Below are 26002 nucleotides of genomic sequence, written 5' to 3' on the forward strand. Positions count from 1 at the left end.
TTATGCAGCTAGTGGCCAGGTCAACTACAGAGGCAGCACTGCAAAAAGGACGTGGTCTCTTGTGCATTCGGCGTTCACATAACACAGCATTCCCAGCCATGGATGGCTTGTGGACCATTGTGGGATGATGAAACTAACAGAGAGGGAGGAGAGAGAGAGACACCACTAAAGAAAGGCCTTTCCATCAGACAGACAAAGAAATTTGAAATGTTTAAGCAGTGTCTTCATGATGTCTGGGGAGAGTCCAGCAGCCCCTCCTCTAGCGTCGCAATTTTCAGGTTCAGAGGTATCTGCTTGAGGCGCCCGCCCATAGCTCCGCGACCACCCGGACAGTCCCACAGAACGTTAGCATTATCCAGGAAACCACCACAGGCCATGCAAGCAGGCGACCATCCCTTGCCTTGTCATCATCATCATCATCATCATCATCAGCCTGACTACGTCCACAGCAGGACAAAGGCCTCTCCCATGTTCCGCAAGTGAAGCCGGTCTTGTGCTTGCTGCTGCCAATTTATACACGCAAACTTCCTAATCTCATCTGCCCACCTAACCTTCTGTCTCCTCCTAACCCACTTGCCTTCTCTGGGAATCCGGTTAGTTACCCTTAACGACCAGCGGTTATCCTGTGTACATGCTACATGCGCGGCCCATGTCTATTTCTTCTTCTTGATTTCAGCTATGATATCCTTAAACCCCGTTTGTTCCCTAATCCACTCTGCTCTCTTCTTGTCTCTTAAGGTTACACCTACCATTTTTCTTTCAATTGCTCGCTGTGTCGTCCTCAATTTAAGCTGAAGCCTCTTTGTAAGTCTCCAAGTTTCTGCTCCGTAGCTAAGTAACGGCAAGATACAGCTGTTATGTACCTTCCTTTTGAGGGATAGTGGCAATCTACCTGTCATAATTTGAGAGTGCTTGCCAAAGGTGCTCCACCCCATTCTTATTCTTCTAGTTACTTCACTCTCGTGGATCGGCTCCACGGTTATTACCTGCCCTAAGTAGGCATAATCTTTTACAACTTGAAGTGCACTATTACCTATCTCGAAGCGCTGCTCTTTTCCGAGGTGTTTGTACATTACTTTCCTTTTCTATAGATTCATTTTAAGACCCACCTTTGTGCTCTCCTTGTCTAACTCCGTAATCATGAGTTGCAGTTCGTGCCCTGAGTTACTCAGAAATGCAATGTCATCAGCGAAACGATGGTTACTAAGGTACTCTCCATTATCTCTTATCCCTAACTGTTCCCATTCTAGGCTTCTGAAAACCTCCTGTAAGCCCGCGGTAAATAGCATTGGGGAGATTGTGCCCCCCTGCCTTACACCCTTCTTGATGGGTATTCTGTTGCTGTCTTTATGAAGCACTATGGTAGCAGTTGATCCCCTGTAGATTTCTTCCAGGATGTTTATATATACTTCATCGACGCCCTGATTCCGCAGTGTCTGCATGACGGCTGACAATCCTGCTGAATCAAACGCCTTCTCGTAATCTATGGAGGCTATGTATAGTGGTTGGTTATATTCTGAGCATTTCTCTATCACCTGATTGATAGTATGAATGTGGTCAATTGTTGAGTATTCCTGTTCGAAATCCTGCTTGTTCCATTGGTTGATTGAATTCTAATGTTATCTTTACTCTGTTAGCAATTACCTTTGTAAATAGCTTGTATACTACAGAGAGCAAGCTAATCGGCCTGTAGTTCTTCAAATTCTTGTCCTCTCCTTTCTCATGTATTAAGATGATGTTAGCGTTCTTCCAAGACTCTGGTACCCTTCTCGTCAGGAGACACCTCGTAAACAGGGTGGCTTGCTTTTGTAACACAATCTGTCCTCCATCTTTCAGCAGATCTGATGTTACCTGATCCTCCCCAGCAGCTTTGCCTCTTTGCATGCTCTGCAAAGCTTTTCTGCCTTCTTCTATCATTACTGGTGGGGTGTCACCTGGGTTACTGCTAGTTCTTATTGTCTTAAAGTCGTCATTGTCGCGGCTACTGTACAGATCTCTGTAAAACTCTCCGCTATTTGAACTATCCTATCCATATTGGTAGTTATTTTGCCTTCTATGTCCTTTAGTCCATACATCCGATTTTTGCCTATCCCAAGTTTCCTCTTCACTGCTTTGATGCTTCCTCTGTTTTTCAGAGCGTGTTCAATTCTCTCTATGTTATACCTTCTTACATCGGATATCTTACGCCTTTTATTCAACTTCGAAAGCTATGCCAGTTCTATTTTGTCTGTTGTACTTGAGACTTTCATGATTTGACGCTTCTTAATGAGAATCTTCTTTTCCTGGGAAAGCTTGCCAGTGTTTTGTCTAACTACCCTGCCCCCAACTTCCACTGCACACTCCGTAATGATACTCGTCAGATTATCATTCCTTGTATCTAAGCTAAGGTTTGTTTCCTCACTAAGAGCCGAGTACCTGTTCTGAAGCGAGACTCTGAATTCCTGTACTTTCCCTCTCAGTGCTAGCTCATGATTGGCTTCTTGGGTATCAGTTTCTGTCGTTCCTTCCTTAAGTCTAGGCGAATTCCAGACTCTACCATTCTATGATCACTGCATCGTACCTTGCCAACTACTTCCACATCCTGCACGATGCCTTAGGTGCGCACTAATTATAAAGTGTATTTCGTTCTTATTTTCGCCATTAGGGCTCCTCCGTGTCCACTTGCGGTTTCCTCGTTTTCGGTAGAAGATATTCGAAATCCGTAAATTATTGCGTTCTGCAAATTCTGCTAGTAGCTCTCCTCTGGCGTTTCTAGTGCCGATGCCATAATATCCTACTGCCTGGTCTCCAGCCTGATTCTTCCCTGACTTTGCACTAAAGTCTCCCATCAGCTTTATATGCTGTGTTTTTACCTTACTCATTGCCGATTCCATGTCTTCATAGAAGCTTTCAACTGAAGCGTCATCATGGCTGGATGTGTGCGCTTAAGCATGTACCACCTTTATCTTGTATCTTTTATTCAGTTCAATTACGATACCTACCACCTTTTCATTAATGCTATAGTATTCCTCTATGTTGCCAGCTATGTTTCTGGGAATTAGGAACACCACTCCCAGTTGCCTTCTGTCAGCCAAGCCCCGATAGCAAAGGACGTGCCCATTCTGAAGCACTGTATAGGCCTCATCTGTCCTCCTAACCTCACTGAGCCCTATTATATCCCGTTTAACACCCCCTAGCCCCTCGAATAGTACAGCTAGACGTCCCTCACTAGATAAGGTTCTAGCGTTAAACGTTGCCAAGTTCAGGTTCCAATGGCGGCCTGTCCGGACCCAGAGATTCTTAGCACCCTCTGCTGCGTTGCAGATCTGACGGCCACCGTGGGCAGTTGCTTCGCAGCTGCTGGGGACTGAGGGCCGTGAGCTATTTGACGTATGCAAGTGGGAGGTAGTGGCCAGATACTGCACCAGGGTGGCCAATCCTTCTCTGGTCAGGGAGTGCGTTCCCGTTGTTGGTTGCCGGAGAGGCCGCACCCCAGGCCTCGTAATGTAGTTCCATCACCACGCGGATTTTTTTTATCCGGTTGGGAACTGCGCGGCACTGGGATTTGAGCCACGGACCTTTATCATGCGAGGCGGATGCTCTAACCACTACACCACCGCTGCTCCTCGCCTTGTATTTAGTGCTAAGGGTGGAGTGTCATCAAAGAGTAAGTTAAGACAGGGGCTGCCTCACGTCTCGTCATGGAGGGAGGAGGATCGGCATAAACCCTGTGATTGTAGCCTGTGTCATCTAATCATTCGCGCCCCTTAAACGTGCCATAGCAAGTCATTTGGTGCGCTTCAGTGAGTCCGGCTACCACTGAGGAGGGCCTGGGAGTGTTACGCGGGACAAGGCGTGTCCACTTCATTCCCTGTGTTCCTCGAGTTTCCTTGTATGCACTGTGTATGAACGCGTAACGAAGTTTGGTCAGCTAAGTGAATCGTAAGTTTGCTGTAATGGGCGTCTAGAATTTGATCTGTTGCGAGAGCTAACAGGCTGCTTGGCAATCTGTGCGTATCAGTAAATTATGGGAATTTGGGTGGGGCTTCGGAACTGGTTCTACTATGACCACGATTTCTGCAATGCATTGCGTAGTAATGTTTCAATGGAAGCCCCATGACAGTAGTGTCCACTGGAAGCTATTTCCGTTCGAAAGCCCTCGCCGGTATGAGACGGAGATGCATCCGTGTACAAGGTCCACTCTCCTGTGGGTTCTTTCAGATGTTGCACTTGTTATTCGCATCATCTTGTTTGGATATCTCGATTCATGTGACGCGGTATTTGTTCGACGGTGATCTGGTCGAGCGACACCCATGGGGGCCTGGTTCCTTCGAATGCTACAGGTGCAGCTATGTCGTAGCCTAATTCACGAATCAGGGCGTACTCTTGTGAGGAATGTTTGAGCTGCATGAATATTGCTTCGCGGTGAATTTGAGCGAGCTCCTCAAGGTATGGGAGGATTGCCGGAACTTGAACCAAATCAGAGTTTGCATATGAGGGGTACCAAGCATCATGCGAGAAATCCAAAGGAGAAGGGTCTCGAGGTTCAATTTTTGAGTCTTGGTGATGCCAATATACGGATATTGATAAAATAGTCAAGGAACGTTTGCAGCGGTAGCAGAACTGGGATGGGAGAAAAGCTAACCTAAGTTGCAGCGTGTGCGCTTTTTAATTTCTCTGGAAAAGATTAGTGGAAAACCACTACGTCACATGGATCTTGTTGGGTTTTGGGCTGCGGCTTGTTCGGAACCTCTCACGGACGATGCCGAGACAGACTAGCAGCTATTTTTACTCCGCTGATGCCCGGCCGCAACTTCCCGATGCCAGGAGCTGGCGGGTGCCATGAGGGCACTCGCGATCATCGTTCTCTCCTTCTATCAGTCGATGCGGTCTCAGCTACCACTCCTTTATTGCCCCTTCCCTTCAGTAAAAAGTGAAGAAGAAAACGTCCTACTTCATTACATTAGCCCACGCAACTGTCCTGTCTACCCATGGCGACGGCCTCACTGCACGTGTCACACATGACCACGTGGCGGCGCTGTCCACCCACAACTCCTGTTCAAAGGACTGTGGGACGCCTCGCGTTGGGTGCTCACGGGAAGACGACAAACGAGGCTGTAAAGGGCGATATGGGGTGGGCAGGTTTTGAGGCGAGGGAAGCGCAGAGCAAAATAAGGTTCGAAGAAAGGCTAAGAAATATGAAGGAGAGTAGATGGGCAGAGAAGGTGTTCCGTTATTTGTATAGGAAGAGCGTGGACACACAGTGGAGAAAAAGAACTAGAAGACTCACTAGTAAGTATACGGCTGGTATTGTAAGCCATATGTCAACAAAGAGCGTTAAGGGAAAAGTCAGGGAGGCGGAGAGGATTTACTGGATGGCAGCTATGGAGAAAAAACCGGCTTTGAGTAACTACCGAAAGGGCAAAAATGAAATAAGGAGGGAGGCATTTTACGATAATTCAAGGGGAAGCGCTTTACTGTTTGAAGCGAGATCGGGTTGCCTTAGAACGCGTAGTTATAAAGCAAGATTCAGTAAAGAAGAAGAACAATGCACATGCTGCGGGAAAGATAAGGAAACGGCGGAGCATGTTCTGATTGAATGTGGAGATATCCACCCAGGTGTACGTTTGGGCACGAGCCTACAGGAAGCCTTGGGTTTTAGGGACAACAATGGAAAGCTGAACACACCCGCGATTGAAATAAGTAAGAGACGGTTAGAGTATTGGTGGCAGAAAATTAGAGAGAAAGGACAAAATAAATATTGGAAAAATAAAATATGGACAGTGTGCCGTAAATGGCAGAGAACTTAAGCTAAAAATTTACCTTTTTTTCCATTAAGATAGAATTTATCGAAGTAGAGGCATTAGGCCAACATAAAAAAAGAAAAAGGTTTTTTTTTCGAGCCTGGTGGCATACTTGTCACCACCCCGTTATAAAGGGGACGCTCATAGCATCCATCCATCCATCCATCCTTGTGGGACCTCATGGGCTGCCGGACATGGTAACTGCTGACTAGCACAGGGGTACTAACTCCACCACCGCCCAAACATGGAGGCGTACCACACTCATACAGGTTGACATTGTCATGTGTACTTGTCGTTTTTTACCAATGAAGCCATCTGTACCATTCACATATGGATGGCTGCCACTCCTTTGCCTAGTAGTCATCGAATGCTGGTGACCTCAGCAGCCATGGGATTGCGACGATCACATAAAAGTCTTGGCTGCCTGCGCCTTCAGCAGCCATTTTTTGGCTTTCACTGATGTAGGTACTGCATCGGATTTCAGAGATGCACACCTCGAAATCGTTGTAGTCCTAATCTGTGTCGTTGCTGAACCATCTGGTGTAGTTCCGTTTCGCTGAACAGCATTGTTTCTGACAAAGATGGTTTCTAGCATGGACCCAGCTCTGTCCTCCCGGGCTTTTCGGGCTTTTGCCGCACACTCCTCTCGACGTTTTCTAATTTCTCTGACTCGTTGTCCAAAACATTCGCAACAAATCTATTGTCCTCAGCAATCGCGGCACTGTCCACCTCATGTACGACCTTTGCGTTTGCGGCGGCCATGCCCTCCACCACGTCTCATTCACCATCTTGGGTCGCGCCTTCGACTTCCTCGTAGTACTCGACTTTGTCCACGCCCTCCTCGACATTATTGTATGCGCTCACTGCTGCTCCTTCTCAAGCATCAGTGCCGTCATCACCTCTTGGGTTCTCCTCGGCTCCCTATTCGTCAACAGCCGCCACTTCAGCATACCGGAGCTCTAGTGTCTCTTCTCTGCCGTCGTGGCAGTTAACATCCGTGTAACCAACGCTACCGCAATCATTTTCCGCGTATTTTCCGTCGCCAACGCAATCGGCTGCATCCACATCACTTCGGTGACCAACGTGATTGCTCCATTTTTTTACTTTTCCACCTTTCATCTTCGTCTTCTGAACCCCCCTCCCCCCCATTGTCGCCACTGCCTGCTCCTTGCGTGTCTGCGACGCCGTGTCGTCTCTGCAGAGCCTCTGCACACGATTTCCGCTGCTATGCCAACATCGGCGACGTCCCGCTTACCGGTCCTAGACTCACTGGTCTCTTTATCACATCCCTAGAACTCACTTCTATCCTCCACAATGATAGCCACGGCCAGAGGAGGCAGCTCAGCTCTCAGGCTCCCGAGGTATCACTTGTACCTGCAGACGTCATTAGCATCCAGTGCCATAAAACCGCATGAGGCCAACTCGTCATGCGCGCTGTCTGCGCTAACCGCGACGTTAGCACTGGTGCATTGCTGCATCGTTGCGTGTTGAGACTTTTTTCGCAGCAGCGTCATCGAGGACCATGGCGTGCATGAACGGGTTGCCAAGGGGAGCGAAGTAGCCATCGAGGTGACTGTGCAGCCCAAAAACCAAGGTGGACGGTGAGGTGCGTGTGGTGTCGAGAGGAATGTTCGGAGGAATGTTCTGTCCATCCGTGCTTGCGTCCGTGATTTCTTCTACCCACCCTGGCCAACATCGGTGGGTCTATTCGTCGGTGCTTCCGCCGGTCCGACCATCCGTGCTTCCGTCCTACCGTGCATTTGTCCGGGTGTCCGTGCTTATATCTTTCCATCCATGCGTCCGTCTGTCTGTCTGTCCGTGCGGCCTTCCTCCGTCGGCACATTCGTATATTCTGGGTGTCTGTCTGTCTGTCTGTCTGCCTGCCTGTCTGTCTGTCTGCCTGTCTGTCTGTCTGTCTGTCTGTGTGTCTGTCTGTCTGTCAGTCTGCCTGCCTGTCTGTCTGTCTGTCTGTCTGTCTGTCTGTCTGTCTGTCTGTCTGTCTGTCTGTCTGTCTGTATTTCCATGTGTCCATCCATGCGTCCGTCTGTATGTCTGTCTCTCCATCTGCGCGTCTGTACGTTCATCCACCTGTCTGTCTGTCTGTCTGTCTCTCTGTCTGTCTGTCTGTCTGTCTGTCTGTCTGTCTGTCTGTCTGTCTGTCTGTCTGTCTGTCTGTCTGTCTGTCTGTCTGTCTGTCTGTCGATGCGTCCATCCATGCGTTCGTCTATATGTCTGTCTCTCCATCTGTGCGTCTGTTCGTTCATCCATCTGTCTGTCTGTCTGTCTGACTGTCTGTCTGTCTGTCTGTCTGTCTGTCTGTCTGTCTGTCTGTCTGTCTGTCTGTCTGTCTGTCTGTCTGTCTGTCTGTTGGCCCATCCGTGTGTCAGTCCGTGCATCCAGCATCTGTCTGTTTGTCTGACTGTCAGTCCGTGAGTCCATTTGTCTGTCAGTCTGTATATCTGTCCGTCTGTGCATCTGTTCATCCGTCCTTCTGTCTGTCTGTCTGTCCATCCATCTAGTGAACACTCCAAGTACCACCATCTCGTTTATTTTCATCATATATTCAAGTTTCAATTTTCCAAGTTTCAAGTTTTATTATTTCCAAAAACAAGGTACAAAATCTAATATATACATACGAAGGTCCCAGAGTCAGAGACTTTGGTGGGACCCTCGGTTTGTCGATAAAAATCGACGGTAAAATTTATACAGAGCAACAGAAAATTCCTACAATATACAACATCAAAAGGCACTTTTATATCACAAATCAAGACAAAACACGCAACATGGTATAAAAAAACGACGAACAAACTAGTCAAATAGGTAAATGATCACAAGTAAGGTTATTCGAGAAAATAATTTTTGACGGACTTTTTGAACAAAGGAATTGAAGTGACTCGCTTAATGCTAGAAGGTAACGCATTCCAAAAGGATATCGCTCTGAAAGTGGAAGTTTTTTGCCCATAATTAGTATGAGCGGGGGGTAATAGGAAATTTTTATCAGCCGCAAACCTCGTCACATTATTAGTCTGCAAAAGATCAGATGTAATAAATGGGAATGCGAGTTGATTATACAGCAGTTTGTGGAATAAGGTCACAAGACTTAACAAGAAAAAAAATTTACTGGCAAGATATTGTAAGAGCGTAGTAATGTGTAGGCGTTCGATTGCGAAGAACTAAAAGTGACAATGCGGATTGACTAATTTTGAATGTGCTGTATTGATGATAAATGACAAGCGTAAGTGTTGCCCCATGAGGCTACACCGTAAATAATATGACTATGAATGAACGCAAAATACAGCGCCAGTAGAGCTTCACGGGAAAACGAAGGGCGAGCATTGATTATTGCACGGATACCAAACGCCGTCTTCTGCTTAAGATGGTTAAAGTGACTGCGAAAGGTAAGGCATGGGTCAAAGTGTATGCCAAGAAAGACGACATCAGAACAAGCGAAAATTGAATGAATACCAGTTTGTATTAAGAGAATAGCAGATAATGACCTCTGAGAACTTTTAAACACCATAAATGTAGTTTCTGTGGGGTTGATAACTAAGTGATTAGTGTTGCACCAATTCATAAGGGCACTTAATCCAAGATTGAACTTTGAAACAAGAGCATCAATGTTTTTATAAGATGAAGATATTGTTGTGTCATGAGCGTATAAAACACACTGACCACAATCAAAACAGCTAAGAACATCAAGAAGATAATTCATATATGAAATAAATAGCAAAAGACCCAATACTGAGCCCTGCGGTGCTCCTTGGTTAACATACTTTGTTGTAGAGAAGGTATTTGCGGCATGTACTGTGTACTGTCGTTTCAAGTAGGTAATTTGTTAAGAATGCAAGCGCAGGGCCTTTTGTTCCATAGGACTGAAGTTTATGCAATAAGACGTGATGATTTACAGTGTCAAAGGCTTTAGTGAGATCTAAAAAAAAATTGAAGCAACTAAATTTCCCGAATCGATTCTTTTTTATGTAGTCAGTGAGAGACTGCACAGCTAGACTTGTTGACCTACCTGGACGGAAACCAAATTGGCTGTCTCCAAGCAATCTAAATTTAACTAGATATCCATTCAAACGTTCAACAAACAATTTCTTGGCTAGTTTGCTGAGGCAGGAAAGAATCAAAACTAAATGGTACTTGGAAACTGCTTGTTTATCGCCTTTTTTAAAAACTAGAATTACTTTAGCTTTTTTTAGGACTGCAGGAAATAAACCCGGTTTAAACGTAAGGCTGATAATATGACACAGCTTATCAAAAACTAAATGTGCAACCAGTTTTAAATGCCTTACACTAATGTCATCTAACCAAAGCCCTGTATTTTTAAGATTAGTTCATTATGTATCGCCTTCTAGCAGACATTCCAAGGACTAAACGGTATGTCGCTACCTACTACTACTACTACTACTACTACTACTACTACTACTACTTCTACTACTACTACTACTACTACTACTACTACTACTACTACTACTACTACTACTACTACTACTACTACTACTACTACTACTACATACATCGGCACCGCACAACCCATTGCCAAGGAGCTCCGATCCCAAAAGTCAGTTTTTCGGCTGTCAAGGGATTCGGCCTTAGTAAGTGCAACAACATCAATTGCAGAACAGTTTGAATAAGTAGCCTCACAACGTTTTTATTGTCGTGTAACAGAAAATTTTGTTAATTACAGGCTATGCTACAAGATCGTCCCTTCGTATTGTACCAGCGGTCATTCGAACACGATGCTGGATTTTCCGGAGACCAGAAGTGTATCCAAGGCATTGTGCTTGAGTTCTACCCTGAAGAAAAATATGCCGTGGGCGTTTTACATTGGCTTCTGTCTGAGTACCACAAGTAAGCGACTGAAGTATTTTATAATAAGATCCGACAAAGATGTGTATTGAGACCAGTATTCGATCATTCCGGCAATTATAGGTGGCGCAACAGTAGGTCGAAATGGTGGGCAAGATGATGATGAGGCGATCTCGCAAGCGTGCGCGTATGGACTAGCAAAGGACGTCAGGCCCTCTAGTTTCGCCGTGGACTGTACTTCTTATCGCTAAGCAGACGCAGACATGTTTGCAGGCAAAGCAATCGGTCACATTATTTGCCCTGCAGATCGTTATCACCATGTGTGAGCTTTGGAGGTGGGCCGCGTGGTGCCGCCGGCGTCGCTGGAATAACCGAATAGGTGACACTGCAATTACGCGTCAAGTCGTAGTTTTTAACCCCAATTGTTTTCATTACTTAAGTGATATGCGAAATAAGCTAAAAAAGAAGTTCATGATAATTTCCCTCAGCATGACAGCACTTCCTCACAAAGCTAAAAAAAAGCTGCTTACGCAGTGAAAGGAACGTTTTTGTTACACGACAGAAGAGAAATCACTTTCTTGAATATCAAGAGGACACTTGTGAGAAAATTGGAATACTTGTGATAACACTGTGAAATCGTAATGAACATGCGGTATGTTCTTGCTTGTTTATTATGATTCTCAAATACACCTTGCCAGAGCTCTAAGGTATTCATTTTGTTTTCAGAAGTTTTCTGCGATGATCTCTGCATTGTAGTTTAAAGTGCGTTTTATCTCAATTCCTGGAATGTGTAAAAGAAATTGCCGAAGTGACTTCTGTCCCCAAAAAAACATACCCTTCAATATACTGTAAATAACAAAAGCACTCTACAGTGCTTTGTACAGAGGCAGGAGCTTGCAGAAGCACTAAGATGAATACGGTCTAAGCGATAAAAGCTCAGAGAAAAAGAAACGTCGAAATGAGATACAGATGAAACTGGCCCATGGTCAGCGGAAGCATCAGTGTTTTTTTTTGTAGTATCAGTTAGTTCAGCTGCATCGTCACTTTTTTACAGTGCGATAAAAAGATTCTGCCAAAAAATTATTGCTAGGAACCAATTTTTTTTTGTCAAAAATTTCCTGCCATGAAAATGTTTCTCAAAATAGTTCGTTCCTCGTTCCAGCTAACATTCTTTTGCACGTTAAATCTACAGGTCAGCCATGGCACTTTGTGATAGGAAAGAGAGCAGAGAGGGAGAGAAAAAGAGCATGGGGAAGGTAGAGAGCTTAACTAGACTACGTTCAATTAACTACCCAACACGTGGGGAGACGAAGGTAAGGAAGTAGAAAATGAGAGAGAGGAATTGGACATTGCACACCAAACAAAGTGCAGGGTATCACAGGCAGAAGCTCAGTGATGTTGCCTTAAAGAATTACAGAATGGCTCTTGTGGCTTTCTTGGCAGATGTAGTGTGAGACCATGCACCCAGGGTTTTTCCGGAGCAAACGGACAACCATTCAGTCTCGTCAAAGCAATCAGAAAACTACGAAGAGAAAGCATGCATGCTTAAAGCTTTGGTTCATTATACAGAACGCTTGCAAGAGTTGAAAATACGTAACTGGCGCTTACAGAAGCGAACCGACGTTCGACAGCTCGTGATATTGCGGATTTTGTGTCCCCGCTCTTCCTTCGGTCTTCTTTATGCGACTGTGTTCACGATACTATTACATCCATTCTTTTTTTCTGTCTGGTGGACTTGACACTGGTGTTCCTGCTCTGCCAGTTGTGTTGACGTAACGGCAAAGGCGTGAAAAGTTCACTTGGGGATGTTTTCTTCATTAAAACTGTCAGAAAGCGTATCGCCAAAGAAATACCGAAACACGCACAATTTACATCTTGGCCTGGTTAGGGAGGATTTATCTGCTTGCACGAGTGCAATTATGATTGGGAGCCAAACTGTTCAAATGGGATTACACAAACATTCGACGGTGGCTGGTGACATCCGTATGAAATATGACCTGTGTGCGCAATTCGAAGTTGCATGTCATTGGGATTTGCATCGCTCGCAGTCTACGAGGCTCTATCTTTATGAGAACCTTCATAGCAAGTGAAGCATGTGTCGTGAGCCTGCTGCCTGCCTCACCTGTCCAAGTACACCACGAACTTTACATGGTGCTTCTATAAAGTGAACTGCATGTTTTTGCTGCGTCCGTGTCAGCACTCGCACCTTCTCTCGAAAAATTATGTGCTCTCAATAGTGTGTGCTTTTGAACAGCTATGATGATTTTCGCTTACAGAGTCAATGCAACCGCCTACCTTTTTTCGGAAACGACCGAAGGCTACAGAATTCCTAATGCGTATGCGCTGTCCACAAACAGTGGTAAGTTGTGGTGGAACGTCGTCAATTAAAAATAATCTTGACCAAACATGACAAAGAATTGTTTCTCAACTCTTCTTTCTATGACTAGAGGAATGGCAAGCGCACTGAAACATGGCACCGCACTTTTAACTGCTATCGTAGACTGCTTCTACAGCACAGCTGGTTCAAGTAAGAAATAGCATACTTTACAGAAAGAACTGTCGTACCCAAAAAGCATGCAAAGACGAGGTGCTATACACTTCTGTACGGCGTCAAAAAAGATACCGCTTGTTATTTTTTGGGAGTGACAAGCCATTCTTCATTTATACTATCATTGACTTTAGCCGCTTTATAGGGGTCAAAAACTTTTATGGAAAGCCCCCGGTAAATGGTTGCAGAGGCCCGAAGCTTGAGTAGGCCGAAAATTGCTGGCTTTCGGTGGCCTCCTGGGCTCACTGGATGGTCATGATTTCGTTGTGCTTGTTCGATCTGAGCAACACAGACTCACAGTGTGCGCAAACGCTACCGTTTGTGATGACTATTATTGTGCAATAAACCTGGTTATTTTGATATAGGGTATTCTAGGATTACTTTGGAGGTTAAATCCTGAATTTTCTGTCGCGTATAAATCTGGGTTACAGATGCATAAAACCCCCCTGGTGAAGGATTGCGTTTGCACGTACTGCGAATTTAAAGCCTGAGCTTTGCTTAATATTGAGGGTAGTGGTACGAGTGTACGTCTCTGCATTGTATGGTGTGGTGATATTTCGTGAAATATGATCATGTAAACACCCACCCACTCCTGTTCCTCATTATTTATGTGATATCTGGTCCTTCCATATTTGCAATCCTACTCCTAGGTAGCCGGTAAGGCGGAGAACCGAGGCTTAGTCTGTAAGCTCTCGGGCTACTGTCTGTTAGTTTGTGACTTGGTGTACTAAATATACTAACCTTTAACACAAAAAAATTTTATGTCGGGGCCAACCGCCGCTGCATGAAGCATTTACGTCCGGAATGTGATGTTGTAAAACATTTCCAAACACGACTGCAGAGAAAAAATGGCCCCCTTATCTGCATGTCAATGTGCAAATGTCGTCGAAAGAGGATAGTCTTGCGTGTGGAGAGAGTAAACAAGATATTTCTTTGATGTTCTGCGCAAGAAAATCTGTGAATGGTATTCTGGAGGCGCTGCGTTAGAGTGCCTCGAGCGTGCAGGGAAGGCGAACGATAGCTAAAATCACGTCACACGTGAGTCATGAGGGCCATCTGGCAGTTTTGTTAGAAAAGAAAGCGCGTGGCTTTGAGGCGGGTGTGCGCGCCCATCTCAGAGGTGATAAGGTGTAGAACACAAGGAGACGCGTAGGTGCCACCACCGTCTCGTCTTAGCAAAGCGTTGGAAACACTCGTCTTTCCGTGCAAGCATTGCATGGTCAGGGTAGTGTGATAATTGGTACGGTCCTTAAAATTACCTATGTATGCCTTTTCTAGTGAAAAACGCACATGCAGAATACATACGTGTTGTTATGGTGCCTCAGACATGCGCAATGATTACGTTTTTATGACAATTGTACAAGCATGAACGTTCAATCATGAGCAACATTGGTGGGCGCTGAGGATGAGGTCGGCCGTTTCAAGTACCCGATGCCGTTAAGAGTGAACAAACAGACAATCGTACAGACAGACAGACAGACAGACAGACAGACAGACAGACAGACAGACAGACAGACAGACAGACAGACCAAAATATTTGCGTCGAAGGTCCCCAAGAAAGACTACCGTCCTTAAAAAGGCAGAAGAAAGTATTTCGCAACGGGGCGTCAAACCAGTGACCTCGCTCTCCTAAGCCCGCGTGGTAAGCACTAGACCACAAAACTACCTTTGGCGGAGAGCCCCGCCGTGGTGGTCTAGTGGCTAAGGTACTCGGCTGCTGACCCGCAGGTCGCGGGTTCAGATCCCGGCTGCAGCGGCTGCATGTTCGATGGAAGCGGAAATGTTGTAGGCCTGTGTGCTCATATTTGTGTGCACGTAAAAAAAATCCAGATGGTCGAAATTTCCGGAGCCCTTCACTACGGCGTCTGTCATATTCATATGGTGGTTTTGGGACGTTAAACCCCACATATGAATCAATACCTTTGGCGGAGAGCGTACAGGCGACCCATTTATATACACCATAGACCGCTGGTGGTCGTCAGAGCTCAGAAAGGTCAGTGCGCTTTAGTAATCAGTAGCGAGATGGCATGGCAAGCACGCGTTGAGCGCACGCGCCTCCACATGGCGTGTTCAACGTGGTAAAAATGCGTGGAGATGCTCTATAGCGTGTTAGCTCACTGGCATGCCCGCTTATCTTGGAATACGGGTGCTTGGTATCTGTGGTGGTTCCACCGCAAGTTTGTTTTTAAGTTACAGTAGTTAGCACGTGAACGTCAGTTTGCTCGCTGCCATGGCCTCGTTTACGAAAAAAGCGTGTTTTTCACACACGGAGTTAGAATCGTCACAGTTGTTTGTACACGCTAGTCCTAAGTATGTTAATTTCGCATGGTTTTTGGCTGAAATGTGCTCCGCAAGTTTCGAGATGCTCACCGTTATTCACATGCTATTGCAATTTGTTACTGCAGCATTGATTCTTCGGCCTTGTGGCTGAACAATGCACAGTGAATGCTCAACCTCTGCGAGAACACGTTTAACTTCAGTGTTTTACCTATTCCGAAAAGTACATATCAATCATGTTTTTTTTTTCTTTGCTATTACATAGCTTTAGTGTTCGCAGTGCCTCTGTGAAGATCCAAATTTATGCGATATATCCTACCGCCGTCTCAGAGTGACTGAAGATTACTTCCACTTGTTTTGGGGATGGAGATTGCGACAGTTCTTTCCACTGGCATTTTGCGGCAGCACCCGCTGTACGTTTTCCTTCGCGATGTGGAGCCATGGATAAGAAGACACGCTTATATGTATCTACGTCGACAAACGCGATGTATGTGTGGTTAATTAATTGCTCTTGCACATCTTGCGCTATACTTTTCCCTGAAGCCTAACGGTGGGTGTGATGCGATTCTCGAATGTACAAGAAACAATTATAATCCATGTGCTTCCGGAGAGGTGTACTTTCAGCCTATCTAATCAAGTGACCAAATATTTGATTTGTTCTGCTCCAGTACAATTACTCAAAAGCGATATTGCCTTTTTTTCTCTGGTAACACAAAAGCACTCTGGAAGATATTGGATGCTGTCCCAAAATGCAACTGTCAGACTCTTGTGTAATGATGATTGTAGCCTCTGTGCCTAATTTTCTTGCACTATTTCGCAGTAAAGCAAGCTTTTACATTTTGCGCAACTCGTACATGTTGTACCAATTCGACAAATTGGGAATGAAGCGTGTACCAAGTACTGGTACAGGTTGTACCAGTACTTCGAATCAGTTGTCAATGTCCGTTTGTCTTTATCCGGTATTTAAACATTACCATTTACATGACCGTATAGCTATTCTGGAGTGTTTGGTCACTTCTTATGGAGCGTCTCAGTAACAGCATAGTGTTGCGCCGCGTACATTCCTTTATTGCATTCGCCGTCAAATCTCCTCGAAAACATTTTCCAATATATGCCAAGAGAACTTGCTTCTCTTGGCATATATTGCAAAGGCAAAGAGAAGACATTCATAAAAAAGGCTGATTTGTATGTAAACTTGACCACGCATAAAAACCTCAGAGATGTAGCCCATGAGCGGTGGGGCAGTTCCTACAAGCAAGACCAAGGCTGAAAGCAGGAAGGCTCTTGACAGTGAAAAAACAATTGAGTTGAGCAGAATGTTGTGCACTCAGACGCAATCTGGAGTGAACAAAGTTTAAAGGCTCTACAGTTCCAATGCATAAAGAAGGAAATGAAGAATAGTTCATAGCTTGGCGAGTTCGTTTAGAACAACGGGATGAAACTTTGTTATCGTGGTCTCTTATTTGGTACTTTTTCGCCAAAATATATGTAGACTAACTAGCACAGCTAAGAAATATTAAGCGATGAGCCCCGGGAAAAGTTGGTTTCAGGTACCGCTGTGGTGATATTTATTACATGAAGCGCGTCGCTGATATGATGTTATCGCTTCGACTACCCGCAAAGTTATCCTCAATGTGAAACAACCTCATAGTAGGAAACCTGCCGCAAGCGCATCTGTAGTGCGTAAACCACCACGGTAGCTGCAGTTTCGATATGAACTAGAATGCTTTAGACCCACCTACTTATATTTAAGTGCAGTTATTAAACCCCAGTGGAGTCGAAGTTTTCGAAGCCCACCAATACGGCGTCTCATAATCATGTCGAGATCTTGAGACGTTAAACGACATATAATATTACTGAATGAAATTTAAGTGATGGAGGTGTGTGTGTGTGTGCCTAGCTAGGCAACTACAGCGGTTTGATGGTCGACATATCTGTTTAGTTTTGTTCCACAAAAAATAACAGGACAAGTTTCTTCGAACCCTAATAGCAGCAACTTGAAAGTTACATGGTATAGATAGGGAGCTAGTTCACTGGAAGGCCTGAGTTGGCGCTCTCTGGTCTGCTACTCAGCTCACAAAGAAAAATAGAAATGGAGGAAAAGAGTAATGAAAATGATGGGTACAGTAAGAGGTGATGCGTATGTAAAATAAAAACATATAGCACTGTGGTAATCCTAAACATTTGTGTGAAACACTTAGGTGACATCCCACAGGTCACCTAAGTACTTAGATGACTTCACACATATCTCACAGCATTTCACAGGTTTAGCTGCTACACACAACAGTGCTCTCACTTGTGATTTAGAAACATTTATAAGCTTTTGGGTGCTTTTATCTGTGTGGTGAATAGATTGCGGAGTCATGAAATTGAAAGAAGAAGAAAAGACAGAGATAGAAATGTTCTAATAAAACATTAGCCCCAAATCTGCATGTTACACTGCCAATGTCGTCAAAGGATGATAGTCTTGCGTCTGGCGAGAGTGAAAACATGTTTATTTGTTGTTCTGCGCAAGAAAATTGGTGAATGGTATTCTGGAGGCGCTGCGTTAGAGCGCCTCGAGTGTGAAGCGGAGGCGAAAGAGCACATCGACGTACGTTAGACACGAGCGCCATCTGGCAGTTATGTTTTAAAGTGAAGGCATGCGCGTCCGAGGAGAAAGATGCGTGCCAGCCTCGGGGGTGATAAGGTGTAGAACGCAAAGCGACGTACAGGTGACACCATCGTGTCGTCTTAGCAAAGCGTTGGAAACACTTACCTTTTTGAGCATTGCATTGCACTGTGAACGCAGCGTGATAAACGCTACAGTTTTTACAGCTACTTGTTCGCGCCTCTTCTAGAATTAAGGCACACATAAAAAACATCGAAGTGTTGTTATGGCGCCTCAGATATGCGCAATTATTCTTTTTTACTTGACATTCACACAACTATGAACACTCAACCTTGAGCAATATTGGTGGGTGCTGTGGATGGTACGGCCATTTCGTGCAATTTTAGGTATCGTTAAGGGTGTACAAACAGACAAATGTACAGACAATCAGACAGACAGATCAAAAGTTTTCCGTCGAAGGTCCCCAAGAAAGACTATCATCTTTATTATTCTTTACCGTGAGTACCGATGCTTCAGCAAACTCGCCCAGAACAATGCCTGATGTTAGTGGTTGGATTGCAGCAGTATATTGACGGAACCAAAGCACAACTAGAAATGCCAACAGTGGCGTCTACAGTTTATTGGTCACTGTGGCATCACTGCACCTTAGCAATTCTTACATCTCGATATGAACTGGGTACCTCCCAATGAAGGCAAAGCGAGGGCCCGCTGCTCAAAATTGGGTCCTCATGATGTGTTCGAGGACTGAAGGCGTAGGTAGCCCGTGCCTGTGTCCTGCTTTATAGCCCATCAGTGAGGCTCTTCTTTCCTTGCGAAAATGCGCATGATAATGAAGTAAGAAGTCTCAGAGGTGTTTATCTCCCCTGATTTCAGTGGCATCTAAGAGTCGTTCTTCCCCTTGCCTGACGACTTGTGGGTGGTCCTCAATGTCTGAGCTTAGCAACATGATGCCTCATTGCTTCGCGTTCATATATGTGTTTGGCTTTTTGGTAATGTTGGGGAACGCCTAAATATTGTCTTTGAGGTGCGGCCACTGATTCCAGTTTTCATGTCTATGGGAGTAGAGGTGTGAGTAACAAAGGTTATCAGTGATTGGGCTTGGAAAGATCTTCGAAATGATCACCGTTCTGTCGCCTACTGTTTGTTCAGTAAGGAGGGTTATTGGTGGTGGCAATGTTGACATCCTATTCCAGAGCGTTTGTTCATGTCATTGTATTAAATGCGAAGCATTTTAGTGAACTTCGGTGAATTTGAGCGTATTTGAACTTCGGTGAACTGCGTATTTGAATTTGAACTTCGGTGAATTTGAGCCTCAGGCTCGTATGATGTTCGTTGACGTGATAGTTGTCATAGCTCCCGTCGGACCAAAACTGAGGTGTTCCGCACACCATACATGGAACATTCATAGCGCACATATGGTTTAAAAACAGACGGTACTCTGTCCATCCTTCTGTACGTACGTGCTTGCGTCAGTCCATTCATCTGCACGTGAGTCCGTCTGTCCATACGTACATGCGTCTAACTGTCCGTCTTTCATACTATTCGATGACTTCAACGCAGACATTATGGCCTTAGGACTCAGCTTCGCTTCATTATCAGCATTCACTTTGTGGATCGGCTGCTAATTTTTACCCACCATATGTGACAGCAATGATGAATGGTGTCCAATTAAGTGTAATCATTTCTTGTACCTAATTTGTGTTTTAACTTGCACTAACGAGTTGTTTAAATTATTTAGATAAATTATAAAAGCAATATTTGTAATTGGTAAAAATCAGCAAATATAGCAAGTTTTATAATATTGCTCCGAAACAAAGCTGTCTACATTTTCTAGTGTGCCAAATATCAAAATAAAAAGTTTGAAATCAATTGAATTCAAATTATCTTCGTAGGTCCGTGATGAAAGATTTGTAAAGAGAGGTTGTGTCGAGTCGACGTTTCGAGAAGCAGACTTGTCTTCCTTAAAACTCGACAAGCGGAATAGTCTTCCCCAAGGCTTGAACAGTTCATATATAGCCTTCAGAAAGAGAAGCTCGCTAGTGGAAACGTCGGATGAACACAAACCTGTTTACAGATTTTTCGTCGCAAGGTTCCATCTCCCCCTTGGTATTGTTTCTTAGACTTCTTGGGCCTGAGGAGGTAGAGTTACTAACTACGACGCTGACCGTTGTGGACCCAAGCACCAGCTCTATAGCCTCTTCGAAATTTCGAGTTTTAGGGATGGCACTTGCTAGCAGGTGGCTCTCTTAATTTGAAGTCACCATTGTCATGTGCCGACCATCTGCGCATTAAGCCACGTGTATGTTCACGTCATTAGTTTTAGCAGAATGTGACGTTGGGTGAGTTGGTGCATAGCTTAATGAAATAATGGCGGCGCAACTAATACAGGCAAGGAAAAACATCTTGGGGATTATTTATGAAATTTTGTTGAGCTGTGGCAAAGTCTCTATAGCCCAAACAGGACGCTTTGTTAATGATGACCTTAGGGGACATATATTATTATTAAGAATGGCGCGGGTTCATACCTGCCGTTACATTGTGCTTCGTGCGGCTGCACACCACTGTTTTGAGAAGCACGTGTGTTAGGACGACGCAGGAAAACGTTAGCACGTGAGGTACTGGAGGCATATCACATACAAAAGAAGGGTAACCAATGCGTCAGTGTGCCGTCGATCACTTTGTACCAGAAAGAATGCCTGTTTATAGATAGCGCTGTGCGATAGCTTTCTTCTGTTGCGGCTTTCGTGCGTAAAACACGATAGTCACTTGTGCTGCGCCAACTCTTAGTGCGCATTCTCAAAATATTGATTATTGGAATATTGCGGCTAGTTGCTTGGAGCAGGGGTTGACAACCTACGACTCGTGGGTTGCATGTGGCCCTCAAGCCCGTAATATGCTGAACCTGGTCGAAAATTTGAATAACTCCTCCCCCTTTCCTACCCGAACTTTCTTTTTCCATAGAGTTTCCTATAAAAATATTAGAGGGAACTAGAGGGAACTGTGGCGCTAGTGTCCACGGGAACTGCAACGTATGGTGCTTTAGCGAGCATGGAAATAATGGGTAGTACACGGATTTTGTAAACTTCGTAGTTTTAGCTCCTTATGTGTTTGTGTGCTTGAAGCTGTTTTGTCACAAAACAAAAACAAAAATCAGCGAATCTTCAGCGTTTTCGCTTCACCACTATATTGCTTTAGGCTTACCATTTCAAATGTGGTCATAAAGTTGAAAATGGTTTGTTTTTTCCTTCGAAACAAAACCAAAACACAGGAATAAATGAGACCACAAGTGCGATTTGTCGCCCGCATGTACGAAGATTAGGCAAGTCTGTGTACTAATCATCATTACCATAGTCGCTAAACGATCGCAGCGCCACCATCTAGTTATTTTAAGAAACTGTACGCCTTTTCTTTTGATGAATCTTATTTTACAGGCGGACAGACAGTTTGATTGTCAAAAATGGTTAGATATATCTTCAATTTATCATTGTGCCCCATCTTCCTGCTTGGCTAGGATACAGCCAAAATTTACCCAGAAAATTGCCAGTTTTGTATACGTGATAGTCTATTCACTGAATGTATTTTTCTTAGATTTTAAAGCCACCTCTCCAACCTCCCTGTTTATTGGCCGTGCAGCCCATGGCCTTGTCGGCTTCGTGTAACTTCACTCTCTACCTACAAACGTTGCCGACCCTCAGTTTGGAGTATAAATGTTTCAGTGTAAGGATAATTTCCCTATATCAAAGTCATAATTCCTTGCCATAACTTGTGCTTCTTGCTGCGATAGCAATTATATTCTCGCTACCTATAATGTATGCAGACAATGATGTTAAAGACTTTGGCTGCATTTTTTTTTTTGCAGTGAAGACACTTAATACGCAATATACGTTCGTGGCGAGCGAATACGACAACTGTGACATACTGAGAGTTCGCCATCAAAACAATGGTAAGCAAAATTTTTCTAATGACGTAAAAGTGTAGCTAATTTTGCGTTTTCATTGTTATTATATCAATATTCCGTTCCTTTGGCATCTGCCTAAGCGACACAAAACCTATTTTTGGCGAGAATAGAGCTGGAAGTGGGCTCGAATCACCGGTAGACCCCAAGCGGTAAAAATTATCTGCCATCCCTAGCAGTGGCGCACACAATTATACGAAGGCAGTGGTAGAGGCACGCTTATAAGTTTTCCCGAATTTGCCACGCCTAAGCTGTACTGCTTCGTGGTGGACGATAGTTATAGCGCGAGAACAAAACGACGACACAGAGACAAGAAGGATGCGAAAGACACGAGCGCTCGTGTCTTTCGTGTCCTTCTTGTCTCTGTGTCGTCGTTTTGTTCTCGCGCTATAACTATTGTCATGCCATACCAACTAGATCAAGCTGCCACACTTCGTGATGGAGTTTCAGAGCGTTCACTTCCAAAGTGGTTGGTACGCGGATCGCCTTGTAGTGTCATCCGAAAGCCATCACGTCTTTTTTTTAACAGTAAAGATGTACCTAAAGAAGGTACTCGTTGTCATGCCGGTATTTATTTTGAAGGGCACTCCCAGTTGAAGCTGCGAAGGGCACTCTGGCCCCTCGTTCAAATCCGGTGTAGGTGAAATAGTCAAGCATCGACCGTCGCTTTTGTGGAAAGTACGATGAAGTTGTTGCCGTAGGTCTGCCAATGAAGTTCATACATGCGAGGTTTATTGCGCTTGGCAAATTGAAGTTTCAGATAGTTTGTTTAGCCTACGAAATATCAGCAGAATGGGGCTACTATAGCGAAATAACTTAGGTTTAATTCTTGCAGTAAAAACCTTTTAAAAAACAGGTGCTTCAGCTCCAGTGAAGATGAGCTTAATTGGCTTTACTATACACACATTGCTGTCACACTTCATATATGTATGATTCGTGAAACTTCAGAGCTTTAATTGTGTTTTGTTTGAAAAAGAAAAAGTAACATTTGTAAGAGATGTCAAAATATTTCCGTAGGTTATTGACCTAGTAACGTAGCAGTAGAGTGTTAGCAGTACTGAACAGCTGCTGGGAACACATAGAGTTCAGAAATTTGGTAGTACTTTAACGTCATTGAGACAGCAGTCAACTATAAAAACTTCTTTTATTTATACTGTATTGCCGAAATTTCAATGAAGCTATTCAGTGTGCTGGCTTCTGTCATACAAACTACATCCGCCGCCACGCGCCTGTCCCACCGTCCTCTACAAGAAATTGCTTTACAAGAACTTCTGTTCTTCACCACCAAACTATTGTGTGAGGAACAGGACAGAATGTGTTTTACTTCAACACTAAATAAATATAATCTGTGCAATGAGGACATACAGCATCTTTCTGAAAAGTAATTGCGCCAACTAATTTTACAAATAACGACAGGGTTTCTCTGTTTGTTGAGAATGTGTGTTTCTCACTGAATTTTTATTGCTTCGATTTGTGTTTTCCAGTTTGTTGTTGTGCCAGGGGTGAATTCTCGTTAACGTTGTTGCTTCTGCTGTTATTGTTCGGGTAGGGGGCACCAGCCAAGCTACCTATATGCAGCTTATATTTACCATGCTGTTTAAACATGTTTTTCTTTATGTGGCAGTAAAGTTCACTTTAATAAAGTTAACTTCTTTACCAGTGAAATACCGCGCGCGGGAATGTCAAGTTGAATACAGATGTTGAAACGGGTGGAGCAAAAACACATTATTGCGTTGCAGATTAATATTCTACCAAACAGTGGCATGACACAAAAATTTTAGCCTCACTTTCCCAGTATGCCAGTTCCATAGCTAGGCTGTTTGACTGCTACTGTTCATACTCAAATAGCCTAAAACTGCAGCCATGCTTGTCTCTTCAAAATACTTGAAACACGAGCGTACAACAAAAGCTGGGAGGTAACTTCACAAGAACATGGGTTGCCTGCCTAATTCCCTGTTTTTGTTACGCGCTCGCATTTTAAGTGTAATGGATCCCCAACTCGTCCAATCAGTCATTCTGCCGGTTCAATTTATCATTAAAACGGTAAGCCTGTAACGCTTGCTTTTAACAGTTTTCCATGCAGGTTGTGAATTGTGGTCCCTAATGGAAAAGGTCAACAAAATCAGCAGCCTGTGCCACTTCATCTATGACCTGCTGTGTGGCCCTGAAAAGTATCTGATCTACGATCCAGAAACTTGCGGGAATGTCCCATTGTGGATTCAATAAAACATTACAATATTGTTACGGCGAGACAACAAAAGACTAGTGTATATACAGTATTTGCACAAACAAAGTAATTTTGGCAGCAACAGCCAAGATGGCGCAAGCAAGAAACAACCCATCGTTGTCTCTTTCGTCCTCTGGTCAGTGACACAGAACATTTTCGAAATAGGCTGAGAAAGTGCGAAAGACAACTGAAGAAAAAAAGGTGTCTTGACCGATAGAGTGGACCGAAAACAGATGTTTAATACCTCAAATAAATCATAAAATTGTCCATGTTCGGCAAACGTTCATTTGGAACACACCAGGCACAAGCTCTTTTCTCGTTCCCACGCTTTCGTCTCCTCTCTGTTTAATAAAGTAATCAACAAACTTCCTGGCCTTAGTTGAAGCATTCGATGGAATAGCATTGTGAAATGGACGAACAACTTTACCAGTACGGCTCACAAGCGTAAACTTAAGAAACACTAAGATGAACTTGCTTAAAACACTAATCACACATGATTAGCGCCACACTAACCAGCTCGACAAAATCAACTTTTGTCATTTCAGATCTTTCTGCCTATGATCGCACTGGCGAGTTGCTCCCCGTGCACTTGTCAAGTTTGCTAGAAACCGAGCACGCATCAAACATTTTTAATTTCGCTTTTAATGGCGTGCACGAATCTTCTCACCCAAAATAGGCATAAATTTGGGTGAAAGTTGCACTAACACCCACATGAAATACCTCTCGCTGAGCAAGCATAACGGTGAGCTGAGGTACCGGTTCGGCAGTAGCACAAGTGTTATCTAGCCGCACGTGATGTTAGCTTCCTTAAGACGTATTCGTATGCTGACGGTACGCCAGTCGCCTATAAACGTGTCTTCGTCTTTGAAGAATGGCTTCCAGGACGTCCGTCGAAGTTGTGTTGCCTGATCGCCTTGTGTCGTCGCTTGTGCTCTTGCCTTGCGGCACTCTGTCGTGATAATGTGTGAACATTTCGCTCGGTTGTTGTGTGGTTCTTTGCTTGAGCTGATTACAGTTGCTCTGAAAGAATTGTGAATCTAAAGAGCTTATTCTTGTGATGCATTTCCCCGTTAAATTGTTGGAATGCGCCATTTTGGTAGTCATTTGTAGCTGTTTCATGGCTACCAGTCTCGAGATGTGAAAATTGTCGAAGAGAATGTGACTGATCTGAATCACGCAGCTCGTGCTAAGTACATAGATTTCCGTAATAGCACCTGCAGAAATAATTTCTTCGCATGCTATCGGACTTTGAATCGTCCATCCCAGCTTCGGGTAAAGGCAGATGGGTTTCGAATCTGCCCATGTGGACGAGAATAGTTGAGCATAAATTTGTACATCTTCTCGGCTCCCACAAGCAACCTCATATGCAGTCTTTGCTTTTATAGCCGTAATTTCAGTTTTGTACGCAATAAACGTTTTTTCATGTAGCAACTGTTGCGCAAATTGATTCGTTGGTTGAAGTTTCATCCGTTGCTCACATATGAATGGTACTTGTATAGCTTCGACATCATGCTTGTTGTGGTCGAATTGGTTTAATGTTTAACGTCAATGTTTCAACGTCGCCTTGACAATGTTTAGTCGTCTTTTCGGCACTCCTTTAGATCCTACAACTGTCTTGACATCCATTTCGATAGCGCGCGCTGTAGATAATCCTAGCTCCTTTGAGATCTCTTCTCTAATGAATGTCCGTTGTCTTACAGTGTTCGACTTCTTATAAAGCATGAGTCGCTTTCGGTTATGGCCATGCACCAAATGTCTGTAGTAGGACCGCATTTTTATTATAAATCGG

At 44.3% G+C, this 26002-nt stretch overlaps 1 protein-coding gene across 2 annotated transcripts in view; it reads left to right on the forward strand.

The window, feature by feature from the left end:
* LOC119178643 (male-specific histamine-binding salivary protein) overlaps positions 1–24246 on the forward strand; it is a 67111-nt gene extending 42865 nt beyond the window's left edge. The window contains exons 3-6 of one of the 2 annotated variants that reach the window (XM_075870306.1): positions 10474–10637; positions 12872–12954; positions 21891–21974; positions 24058–24246. In XM_075870306.1, coding sequence (XP_075726421.1) covers positions 10474–10637; positions 12872–12954; positions 21891–21974; positions 24058–24212 — 486 coding nt within the window. In that variant the 3' untranslated portion in view covers positions 24213–24246. The remainder of the gene's footprint in view (positions 1–10473; positions 10638–12871; positions 12955–21890; positions 21975–24057) is intronic. The other variant, XM_075870312.1, reaches the window with a different exon arrangement.
* Positions 24247–26002: the final 1756 nt, after the last annotated feature.

The sequence above is a fragment of the Rhipicephalus microplus genome, chromosome 1 (assembly GCF_043290135.1).
Source record: "Rhipicephalus microplus isolate Deutch F79 chromosome 1, USDA_Rmic, whole genome shotgun sequence".
NCBI classification, from domain to species: domain Eukaryota; kingdom Metazoa; phylum Arthropoda; class Arachnida; order Ixodida; family Ixodidae; genus Rhipicephalus; species Rhipicephalus microplus.